The 13,271-nt window shown below is 34.7% G+C and overlaps 1 protein-coding gene across 1 annotated transcript in view; it reads right to left on the minus strand.

Moving 5' to 3' along the window:
- AGMO (alkylglycerol monooxygenase) overlaps positions 1-13,271 on the minus strand; it is a 392,936-nt gene that overhangs the window by 189,882 nt on the left and 189,783 nt on the right. The window contains exons 9-10 of the mRNA XM_055589894.1: positions 11,895-12,029; positions 10,310-10,426 (exon numbers count right to left, since the gene is read on the minus strand). Of these exons, the coding sequence (XP_055445869.1) occupies positions 10,310-10,426; positions 11,895-12,029 (252 nt within the window). The remainder of the gene's footprint in view (positions 1-10,309; positions 10,427-11,894; positions 12,030-13,271) is intronic.

Here is a 13,271-nt window from a genome sequence, read left to right on the forward strand (position 1 = left end):
AGAAATTCTGCTCTTCCTTGAATATGATAGACTTCCCACTCAAATCTATTTCCTCTACAGTTTCTTAGGCTTAAAATGACTTCCTCCAGTGATCCTTAAGGTTTATTCCTTTATTTCATTCAGGTAACTATCACATATCCTTGTTCACCCTATGTAAAATAGTAATTCTCCATATTGATCTATAACTTTATTCTGTTGTATTTTCCATATAACATCAATAATATGTTTGTTGAGTGACTGACCAAATGATTGAATATTTTACATATGTGTTTATTATTCATAACTTTAATATAATTCTAACTGCCCTAATAAGTACTTTATTATTAAAACATTAAATATTTAACTTAATATAAATATATTAGTTCCTTAAAATTAAAAAATTCAGTTTTTTGATGAACAATATTAATTTAAAACACTGACTGCTTTAATATTTATATATTTAATTTCATAAGGAAAAAAACCATCCTGAATCTAAATTTAAAGGAAACAGATTACTCAAAAAAGGAATTCAATATAGAGCATATGTTTCCTTAAAGAGTCCATTTTTCTATGGAACTTTTACATTTTTCCATATAATATCCTTTGTTGGGGCTTCCCAGGTAGCACTAGTGGAGAGAACCCACCTGCCAATGCAGGAGACATTCTCTGATTTCTACAGATTCATTGTATGAATATGTATTGAGCCCTTGCTAGACACTGTGGTAAACGGGCGTTTACGAGAGTGAGCAGGAAAGTCAGAATCCCAGCCCCAGAAACCTTAGTGCTTTAATGCCTGCTGGTTGGACAACAGTCCAGCTACACTAAAGCAAAAAAAAACAGAATAGACTTTATAGACTTTGATCACTGTAAATACTTAGCCTCCTGTGTTTTAAACAAGAGGTGAAACGACATGAAGCTTGTTAATTTTTTTAGAACAGTACAATTTCATTTTTCATTGGGCTTACCACCATCTCACACCATTTACTGCTAGTATATCTTTCATGTAGAATATCACTCTCATCGAGTGCTAAAATGGAATTAAAATTAAGCATTGAATATAAGTCTTTATCACAAAAATGAGGAAGTCCATAACTATAAAAAGCTTATGAAGCAAGGAATTAATTTTTCTCCTTTAAAATTATCTTTCAAATCCCAAGCAGTTTGGTAGCTCTTATTTCCTTAGGTTTCCTGGTATAGGAATCACCATCCATGCATTTGTGCCTGAAGAACTTTACTTCCCTTCTACTTTAAGTAGATGAGAAAAAAAATACTCATAAGGCAACATTAACTACATAGGAATGCAAAAATTACATGCTTGTTGCTTTAACAATTAATGAAAGTGTGAGAGTCCTTCCTCGCCCATAGGGATATAAGGAAGAAAGACGTTTTCTTCTTGAATGGAGATATCACTGTCTTACTCATTCACGTAAAAATTCTGGTGATCAACACAAGGACCTTTTATATTTTCCCACACAACAAACCTCACAAAGGGAGATATCAGACCCACACAGTACATCTTCAAATAATAGTAATCTTCTATATAAATTCTTTTTTAGAAGTTTATTGTCAAAGATAATTTGATAATATTTTCCATAATCCTACGGATTTAGAGATGAAAATGTCTTCATTTTATTATATCACGGTGTATATTTTTAGGAGTTTCACTGTAAGGTGTCTGAAAAAGTCTACTAAAATCATTATTTTGATCCAGAGTGCTCATCTTCCCAAACATCTGTAAAAATAAGGTAAAAAATTCCCTAATATTTAAATGTCCGTTACCGCTGATGTGAAGGAAGAAAATTTGGTTGGAGGCATACCTGTTCCACTACCTCATCATCCCCATGACTCTAATGGCTTCTTTTAGACTGAAGTTGTTGTTCCGTCACTAAGTCATGTCTGACTCTTTGCAACCCCATGGGCTGCAACATGCCTGGCTTCCCTCCCCATCCTTCACTATCTCCCGTAGTTTGCTCAGACCATTGAGTTGGTGATGCCATTCAACCATCTCACCCTCATCCTTTTAAATACCCTGAGCTGAAACCTGAAGGCTTGAAGATGCTTCCCAGAATTACAGCATAGACACAGGAGCAGAACTCAAGGTGATGCCATAAAGCAATTTGTAATTCTACATGAATCTAAATAATCTATATCAAAATAAAATCCTGTTTTATTTTTAAAAAATCAATACATGTGTATACCCATGGCAGATTCATTTTGATATATGGCAAAACCAATACAATATTGTAAAGTTAAAAAACAAAATAAAATAAATATATATATAAAAAATCAATACTGACCATATTGTTTTCTTCTACATTTTCAGAACTTTTGGTTACTATTGAAGTATACATAAAGATAATAGATCAGAATGAACATTTTCTATAATTTCAAACTAGAAGCAAGCAAAATAAATATATATCAAAGGTGAAAATATATTGCCTAAAATGTATAACAAATGCACACTTAAGAAGCAATTAATTTATATGGAGTTAGTGACTTTCTACAAAAACATGTAAGAAGTAAAAGCAAAAATTTTATTTAAAAACTTTTACATAACTTGAATAATTATTTTCAATTATATATTAAGCTATGATTCTACTCTGTTAAGAAACAATGAATGTGCGCTGAACTAAATAGAGAAACAAGGATGGATTTTTCCCTTCCACTTGAAAACAAAATAAACAATATATCAACAAAGCAATCATTTTCAAGACCCTGGATATTAGGCAACAAAGATCAGCGATTCCAGGGAAATGGGATACAAAAGACATGAATCTCTACTATTGCCCCAGTTTACTACCTTGAGAGAGCTTCTAGGCTGCAGCCCAGAGGGAACTCAGAGGGACCTGGTAGACTTCCTGATTTGAGGAGAGAGAGCTGGGGTTTTGGAGCAGCCCACAGAGGCTATTGTTTGGAAGAAAAAGTTAGTCACTCAGTCGTGTCTGACTCTTTGCGACCCCATGGACTGCAGCCCTCCAGGCTCCTCTATCTATAGGACTTTACAGGCAAGAGAACTTGAATGGGTAGCCATTCTCTTCCCCAGGGAATCTTCCCGATCCCTACTGAAACTGTGTCACCTGCACTGCAGGCAGACTCTTTACCGCCTGAGCCATGAGGGACTGTTTGGTAGATAGGACCAAAGAGGAGACAGCTGCATAGTCAGAACTCTCTTCATCTGCAGAGGGTGCACATCAGGTCTCGTATATCAGCTCATGCATATATGAGGAGACTATCAAAGGCTAAAAGAGAACTAGAGTCCACAACACCCAGGGCTCACAGCAGGGCCAGCTCTAGTACAGGTTGCCACCAGCAGAATGAACCACCTCATGATTCACGGGGAAGTGGGTAGAGAACATGGAAGGGTCTTGCCTCAGTAACGAATAGCAATTAGTCCAAGGGTGAGCAAACTAAGCAATGAAAGTGACATTTGCTTAGGAAGACATTCACATTGATTTTATCACTATCATTTTTGGATGTTCACTAGAACTATTCCAGGGGTCACTGGAATCTTTCTAAGTTATCAGTATTTGTTTTAAGATTGCACTAAACTCAGTATGCCAACTTTTTCTATACTCTTGATAGGATACTTTTATTTTTTCACTAAGAAATAAATAGAAATATCAGTTATACACCTTTTAGTTCTTCCCCAAAATACAAAAGATAACAAAGACTTTAAAAGACAGTCTCAGAGAGGCAAACTTCCTTTCAGGATGCTCAGTCACTCAGTTGCGTCCAACTGTTTGCAACCCCATAGACTGTAGCCTGCCAGGCCTCAGAGTCCATGGGATTTCCCAGGCAAGGACACTGAAGTGGGTTTCTATACCATCCTCCAGGGGATTTCCCTGACCAAGGGATCAACCCATGTCTCTTGCATCCCAGGCAAATTCTTTACCATTGATCCACCTGGGAAGCCCGCCTTTTCAGGAGGATGACTTTTATTAACTAAGACCCTCAAAATCTGTGCACTGAGATTTTGAGTTTCCAATGCTGGATAGGTTTAATAAATCAAAATGAGATACTAATTCAAATTATAAGCAGTTTATGGTTGGTTGTGTTTATTATATGAAAGCTTTTACAGGAGTTGCCTGATTCTGACCAAAGTTTAAGACAGTACTAATAGTATGAAGATGTATTTAATTTCAGTTAATATTCCATTATTTGATGCAAAAGGCATTTTAAACTTTCAATTTTCCACTCTATCATATTTCAATACAACGGACAAAACTATATTTTTCATTGGCATTCACAGGAATCACTTTTCTAAGTTCCTGAAATCTATGCTTATTGGACAAGTAGCTTTGGTAATATCCTCCCTTTACTAATACACATTTATTGCATTCACTTCATGGCTTTAAGTTATAATTGATACTCAATTTAGCTCACATTTCTTTTTTCATGTTACTTCAGTTACCACCTAAAAACTTTAGGAAATTAAATTAAATCCCAGTAGGCTGCCCTGGAGGAAAACAGTATGTGTGGAATATTGACTGGAGAGGTTTCACATAGGTCCTAAATTAGATCTAATCTGAGCAAGTGACACTCTCTGTTATGACAGTACAACTAGATATATTGATTTTTTTTTCTAAGGATCTGTTAAAACTTGTCAATAGGAAAGTACTGGTTGCAAAATTTTAGTGCCCATAATGCTTTACAGAGTACAGCATTCAGGGGAATTGAAGACTATAAAAACCCGTTTCCAAACTTATGTGAATAATCTCAAATGCCTCATTAACTTGAAATGTATCACTAAATAATCCGTGTTAGACATATCTGCACTAACTTTACTATACATTCTATTATGTGAAAGTGTTCGTTGCTCAGTCCTGTCCAACTCTTTGCAACTCATGAACTGCCACCCACTAGGCTCCTCTGTCCATGGGATTCTCCAGGCAAGAATAGTGGAGTAAGTAGCCATTTCCTTCTCCAAGGGATCTTCCCAATCCAGGGGATGAACCTGGGTCTCCTGCACTACAGGCGGATTCTTTACCATCTGAGCCGCCAGGGAAGCCCATATTCTGTTATAAAACCTTATTAAATAGTCAAACTGTTTTGAGTCTATTATTTGAAAAGGATAGCATTGCCTTTAAAGTTTTACTTTGGAAACATGCTAGTGCATCCATATTTCCATTTCAAACCCATATTCATGACATCACCCTGGCAGCTTAGGAATTGATTTCCCAAGCATTACTAAAGTAAAATCAACATGAAAGATTGTGGGTCATATCACTAAACTAAACAATATATATTTAAATGTATGCACTGCAGATTTCAGTGAGAAAGGAATGTGCCTTTTTACATCTTTCTGGCGGCCATCAAACTGCTTTTTTGACTCTCAGAGTTATTTATGCAGAACTTGCGTACATTAAACAAGTAAGTATTTATCTACTCTGGTATATGCGTAAACAGAAAGGGCTGTCAGACTACAGCAGGGTCCGCAATTACAAGTCAGCCACAACTTTTTCTGTGTGATTATTGGCTACAGTCAATCTGGAAAAAAAATATTTCTGTTGGATTTTAACGTCTTCAGATGCTTTTAAACATCCCTGAGACTACAAAGGCACTATAGAATTTTGCAAATAAGCAAACTTTTCCCCCTCGTTGCACAGCATGTTTTTAGCAAAGGAAAACATGTGTGGGAAATACGCAAATGCACTTTTCAAAATTAATTTGTGTCAAGGATGAAGCTGTCTCCAACTCTAATTTCAATCTGAAAGGATTTCATCACTTGATATTTCTATTTGTCAACATATCTACATCAATTTCTGATACAGTTTTTTACGACAGCGGAAAAATCTTGCAAATACCATGCTATGAGTTACACATTGTAATATACACCCTGTCTGGCTACATTTTAACCTAAGTAGCACTCATGCACGCCTAGACATTCAAATTCTCTTGGTGAACTTAATATTAAGGCCTCTCTTGCAAAGTCAAAATGAATAAATCTTCATTTTTATTTCTGTGAATTAGGTTAATTTATTTTGAGACTATATTTAGTCTAAAAATTCAATAATGCCAACTGTACTCAGTATTGATCATTATATCAAAAGTTAGATAGATATTTAGATATAGATGATGCAGCTTTTTTTCTGGTGTTACTCAATTATCTAACCTCCATTAATGCACATATATTTTAATCATAATGTAGGTGAACAAGTTAAAATTACAAAGTAATCAGTGATGGGATAATTATTAATACTTGAAGACATGATTATGAGGCCATAGGTGAAGCAATTAATAAGCCTAACCATTATGGTAGTTTGACATCAACACACGCATTGCTCCGAGTCATGTTAATTCATGCTGCTTTTAAGAAACCTTTGCTCCTGAAAGAAATTGTTGGCTTCAAATTTTGTTTCTTTGGAAGCTAAAGACAAATGAACTTGCTACAGTGTGGAACTGGTTTCATTACTGTAGCAAAGAGTAAACCAGTATATTTCCTATCATGGTATTTCCAAAGCATTTCTGGTCACACTGTATCCTATTTCTTCTTTTAAGTTAATAGAATGGAAACTAGAAATGAAATCATTGTTTTCTGCTAAAATCAGGGAAGTCTTTTCTGTAGTTTTTTTTTTTTTTTAAGTTATACATGGAGTGAGAGTGCAAGTGAACTTGTCTGTTGTCCAAAATTGGAGTCACTGTGTATAGGAATATCGGGTTATTAATTTTAAATGCAAAAAACACACAAACATACATGGATCATTAAAGTCTTTAAATAATGTTTAAAATTAAAATGGCTTTCTTCAAGGTTATCCAATAGTCTCTGTGATAACTTTCTGTAAATCTATTTTATTTAGCAAGATACACTGTGACATACAGTTATTTGTCCAATCAGAAAATATCCCCCATTTCTTCTGTATTAATACTATGCTGATTTTATCCAGGTATAAAGCAGGGATATGCTCAGTAAGAAAGTGAACCCTTTATCCCCAGGGCTTGAATTACAATATGATTTAATATGATTTATTCATATGATATATTCATGGTTAATTCATGACCTGGTGTTGGATATTGTTTCAGTGTGGGCATATGAATTCGTCCTGAACAAAGAGACATGAAAGGACATTTACTGAGAAATACTCTGGAATTTTTCTCCTCTCTTTCTTAAAAGAAATTTCTAAGAAACTACTTGCTGCCTTTGGTGTCACTGTCAGGACAGGATGCCCAGAACTGCTCTAATTGTGAGTCCAGAGAACTGTAGAGAAGCCTTTTGGAAACTCTGCATGTTTGAACTGCTAAACTAATCAATCCTCGAAATACTCGACTCTGAATTTTCAGTTTTATTTAAGCTGCATTTAATTGGATATTCTGTTCCTTAGAACAGACTCTTTGTGACCCTGTGAACTGTAGCTTGCCAGACTCCTCTGTCTATAGAATTCTCCAGGCAAGAATATTAGAGTGGGTTTCCATACCATCCTCCAGGGGATCTTTCCAAGTCAGGGATCGAACCCAGGTCTCCTGCATTGCAGGCAGATTCTTTACCATCTGAGCCACCAGGGAAGCCTTTATATATTAAAGTTATTTTAACATAGCCTTATACTAGACTAATTTTTCTGCATATCTTATTTATCAACTTCTACTATGGAGCTTTCATGAATAGACTGATATCTGTCAATAATCTTTGAAAAAAGTGATTTATCTTGCCTGAATTCACTGCCCACTAATCCCATTTGTATTCATATGCAAATTTGAATTGATATTTCTTGATTTTTACATTTTCTTAGACTTTTTCACACTAGTTTTTTATGTCTAAAGTTAATTTCTATTAGTTATTTTTATATCATTGTCTGTTAGCACTGTATTTTATATATATATATATATTTTTTTTTTTTTTCCTCTTTTAATGCACTAATTCTCTCTTTAGTAGTCTTCAGGTGATGTTATGGTAAAGTGGGGTTTCCCTAGTAGCTCAGCTGGTAAAGAATCCACCTGCAATGCAGGAGACCCTGGTTTGACTCCTGGGTCAGGAAGATCCCCTGGAGAAGGCTACTCACTTCAGTATTTGTGGACTTCCCTGGTGGCTCAGAAGGTTAAAAAAATCCACCTACAGTGTGGGAGACCTGGGTTCGATTCCTGGGTTGGGAAGATTCCCTGGAGGAGGGCATGGCAATCCAGTATTCTTGCCTGGAGGATCCCATGAACAGAGGAGCCTTGGTGGGCTATTGTCCACAGGTCGCAGGGTCAGACACAACTGAAGCAATTTACGAGCAGCAGGAAACCGTCAGTGAAGTCGTTGACCTCCTCATGTCCACTGTATGTTTGTGTTCTAGAAGTTTAATTTGATTATTTCTAAATGTGCTTCATCATTGCATCTTGATTTTCCATAATTTCTAATTTCTTTTTAATTTCAACTTTGCATCTTCAAACATATTAAATTTGCTTAATTCATGTTTTAATTGATTTTATTTTCAAAATCTATTAACCCCTTTGTTATTTCTGCTAAGTACTTTGTCATGATGGCTTTCTCCTCGTGTGTTTCTGTGCTTTTTATCTCTATGTTCATCATCATTGAGATATTACTTGGGGACTATGCTGAGACTTGTGTTTGAGAGGACTGCTCTAAGCATGATTTGAACATGAATCTTTTAAACATGAGTCCTCATCTGACACCAAACTATGTATTCAGTTTAGGTTTATAAACTACTGATTAGTGTAAATCCTGAATGTATATCTGAGTGAGAGATGGTTTGTAGCTAAACAATCACAGGGAAGACATTTTTTTTGCCTCCTCAAAGCCAAGTCCAGTAAGGGCAAGTTTCTGTCTTATGTTTCTTTTCCTCATTGTCCTCTCCATCCCTTCACTAAGAGTATTTCTTTTGCTTTCAGCTGTTTTACTTGAAATTCTATAACTGATTTTCTACCCATGTAGACTCTCAGCTTTGTTTCGGGTCCCTTAAGGAACTGACCAACAGTGACTATTCAGTGCCCGGGACAGCGGTCAGGTCAGAAACAGAACCTCACTGAATTTGCATTTTCTCAACATTTTCAGCCTCTAAGGAGTACCTCAATCTTTTTGCTAACTCTTCTATGTAGTGTAAAGAGTTTTCTTAAAAATTACATTTTGTCAGCAATTTTAGGTGTTTGATATACCTTAAAAAGATGTCTGTGTATTTAACCCACTTTGCTGAAAATAAATCCCCTTTTCCTTCTTTCTTTAGAGCCTAACTAACCATTATTCATACAGAGCTATGAATGAGTCCTCACTGAGTCCTCAACATTCTTAACTCAGTGAGGTTCTTTTCTGAGGTGTGTATTTACTTGGTAACAAAGTCGAAAACACCGATTTTCCATTCTTCTGTCATTCTACTTTCAGTTTCACCTGTTTCCAACCTAGCTGTGCGTGCGTGCTCAGTCGCTTCAGTTGTATCCGACTCTTTGTGACCCCATGGACTGTGGCCCACCAGGCTCCTCTGTCCATGGCCCTCTCCAAGCAAGAATATTGGAGTGGGTTGCCATGCCATCTTCCAGGGGATCTTACCCACCCAGGGATTGAACCTGTGTCTCCTGTGTCTTCTGCATTAAAGGCAGATTCTTTACCTCTGAGTCATGGGGGAAGTCTCCAACCTAGTTACTTTATTATAATTTATGTACTTCTTTGAAATATTTTAAATATTTTTTTAAAAAAACATACTGTGAATACATCTATGATACAAAACAAATATTTAAAAATACTTCTGTTTTTATCTTTTTATAGTTTAAAGGGCATTGTTATGTACATTACGCTATTTTTGTTTTCTTCAAGATGTAGGCAGTGAGGGTGTTCTTATGTGGCCAAAAAATGATTCCCCAGGTGGTAATGCCTGAATCAGAATCCAGATTCTAAATCCTGGTCCAGTGCTCTTATGCTTGAGTAAGACAAACTGAATATTTTGAATATTTAGAAAGGACACAATAAATAAACTTCATCATATATTGCAAATCCCCTAAATTCAAGTTATCAGGGTATTCTCTAACTGAAGATAAGCATATTGAAATTGATGTAAAGTCCACTTTCCCCAAAACGTTTAATTTTAACTTCTGAAATACTTTCTTTATAATTGTTGAAGAATTTATTTCTGGCAAACCATTTCCTACTTGCCATTTAGATTAATAATTTACTATTTGATGGACACTTTATACAGAAATGTTTTGGATATAATTAACTTATAATTGGCTCAATTAATTAAATTGATTGTAGATGAATTAATTTACCTGTTTAAATGTGAGATACTGCAAAAATTCAAAAAAAACTACAGAAAAGAATAGAGCACAGGGAGAAAAGAGAGCTTATTTTCATTTTCAGAGTGACAGACAATTTTTTCACACTCTATTTAAAATTAATACTACTTACAGCTTTATCTGCAAAGGTATCTTCATAAAATGCCAGCATCAGAGCAAACTGTACCACTACATATATCTTCAATAGCTGAGAGGCTGATGATGAGAAAGGAACTTCTTTCCCCTCGACCTAGGAAGATAGAAAAAAACTTTTCCATGATATTGCTTCATTGTCTCTCTCAATGAAATTCACACTAAGTGAAGAGGAGATATGAAAAAAGAAATGAAAGATTTTGCTTTTTTTTTCAGACCCTTGAAACGACTCATGTTTATTACTTCAGAGAGGAAAAAATGTAAAAATTAGGAGACTTGTGTCTCATTTCAGAAACATGAGTCTAATCTTGTCTGCTTTATATAGTTCAATGTAAGAATTGATACTGATGATTAACATAAAAAATGAACATGTTATATGAAATATTAAAATATGTCCATGATTATACATCGAAGTTTAGCAAAAGATGAAAATGGAAGGTGATTTGGAGTAGTGGAGATAATCTTGCTTCAAAGAGAAACACTGTCTTATTGAAAACAACTTTCCCAGACTACAGTTTCCCAGAAACACTATGTTCCTATCCTTATAATGCAGATTTAGACATCAATATGACTTTAAAATATTCACTTAGAATTATCTATTGAAAAAAAGGAAAATAATAAATGAACCATAGCTGACTAGACTCTCTGGAGCTGAAATAAGCAAACTATTTTCACCTATATCAATTCAGAATGTTGTTCTGTAACTAGCTGTGAACTTAACCAGGTGTCTGGGAAATTTCAACACAGCAGCTTTTGTAACTGTAAGAGAAAACATCTTTATTTAAATCGAGATTTTTGAAAAATAACATATTCAAATAAAACATATGATTTTCATTTCCTCGAAATACTGGCTAACTCATAATTATCTCTGAAATCGAGTAGCTTATTGTTTTTTTATTACTATTAATGACAGTTACCTTGATAAGCAATCACAATATATATGCTAAATGATGGAAAGAAATTCCTTTTTCATCAGAGGAATTCCATATTGAAACTAAATTTTTCATTTGGATTTCTATGTTTTACATCTCCACTTTGCTTAATGTTTTAGTTTTAATGGATTTCTGCATTTAATGCTACTACTCCACTATGGAATGAAAAAGTTGTAGTCCAATCCAATAACCGCATCATTTTGGTGTGGCTTTAGACCTTCAATTCTGGAGATCTCAATTTTTCATGGACAAATGAAGACTGGACAGAATCATCCAAAAGGCTCCCTCCATCTCTCACATTCTAGGTTCTGTGATAGACCCAAAAGTGTCTGTGTGGTTTCTGCAGTACACAAAGGCTCTTGGCTGTGGGTTTGAGCCAAGAAAACCAGTCTCTGGTGCTCTGCCCCAAACCATGCTCCCTAGGAAGAGGCAGCATCAGTCTGGGAGACGGCACCCCTCTTATTGGCCCCTAGGTGGTGTCCACTCATTAAGTTACACATTGCGTGACTGCATCTGCCTCAGGAAACATCTTTTTTCAGATTTGCATGAAGTCAGCATGAATTACAGGCTGGCTGAAGACCTGACAATAGGAAATTAATCTTTGCCATCGTTAAATTCATGAACACTATTTACCTCTGGGATTTCTTCAATCAGTCCAAGTCTTGGTTTACCTGGACTCCATCCTGGTCCTTTAAATATGACAGAAAACTTATTGAAGAACCCAGGAGTGGCCCAGAATGTAGTCCATATGTTAACTAAATGATGGAACTAGAAGAATAAAAATATAATTCATTTGAAATAAGGAAAACCTATAACAAAAAGGTTACATATGTTAAGTCATGTGTTTTATTTTATTGTATAATGCAATTTATAAATTATTCTTTAATATATAGTTATATATAATTTGCTAATGATGATTAATATGCAATTGTGTTATAAATTGAAATTTATTCTATGCATTCTGTATACCTTTATGCTTAAATGTATTCTTATCAATATTTCTGAAACTCCACAAAATCTGAAATTTTAAAATATGGCAAAGGTTTAGAAAATCAACAAAGAATACAAAAATGAGTTCAGAGACTTTACTTCCAATGGTATTAACTAGCAGTCTGTGCACTCAACAAGCCATGTCGAATGACATCTTTTCTAGACTTGCTAACAGTTGTTAAAGTTGAACTAGAATCATATAAATATGCGTATCCACTATATATTTTTAAAAGAATTTTATTTACTATATTGAATTATAGGTGAACATATCACATTAAGAAAAAAATTTCAGTGCCATTTCTGAGGGTAGATTTGTAAGTATTTTTCGTATTCTGTAATAAGAAAAAAGTTTACTGAGTCAAAAGTTTACCTTGAGCTTTATAGCAGCAATTCACATTCTTTAAATAAAATACACTTGATAGGTATAAAGTTAAAGTATGCAAATGCATGACAAGTACTCATGATAATTAGCTATATATACCACACATGTTATAATAATGTATTATAGAATTAAAGATAGTCCTAGATATTGGGCATCAGCTATAAACTCTAAAAATGAGTTCTACGTGTAGTAATAAATTAATGCAGAAAGAAGTTTTGGTTCTATCAGACTTTGTGGTCTCATGTGTATTTTCATGATCTCTTACAGAATTTAAACTGCTAACATTATAAAAATGGCTTTTAAAATTACTTGAAATATTACAATAAGGAATCTAAAGCAATTAAGGAACAATGCAGGATTTAGTTGAGGCTTTGTAATAAAATAATAATAATACAGAAAATTAATGGCATGACACACATTAATACACTTACCTGTTTTGCTATTTTAAAAACTGACTGCAATTGTATTACTATCATTCTAGACACAAGCCATGAGAAATACATGGTAATGTTTTTAAATAAGGAGCACTTTGTCACTTATTTCTTTGCCAATGGCCTGAAATACCTGGACCCCAAAGGAAAGCAAAATGAATGATCTACACTTAAAAATAAAGGAGGGAAAAAAAGCCCTCTCTATCT

The sequence above is a fragment of the Bubalus kerabau genome, chromosome 8, assembly GCF_029407905.1.
Source record: "Bubalus kerabau isolate K-KA32 ecotype Philippines breed swamp buffalo chromosome 8, PCC_UOA_SB_1v2, whole genome shotgun sequence".
Taxonomy (NCBI): domain Eukaryota; kingdom Metazoa; phylum Chordata; class Mammalia; order Artiodactyla; family Bovidae; genus Bubalus; species Bubalus kerabau.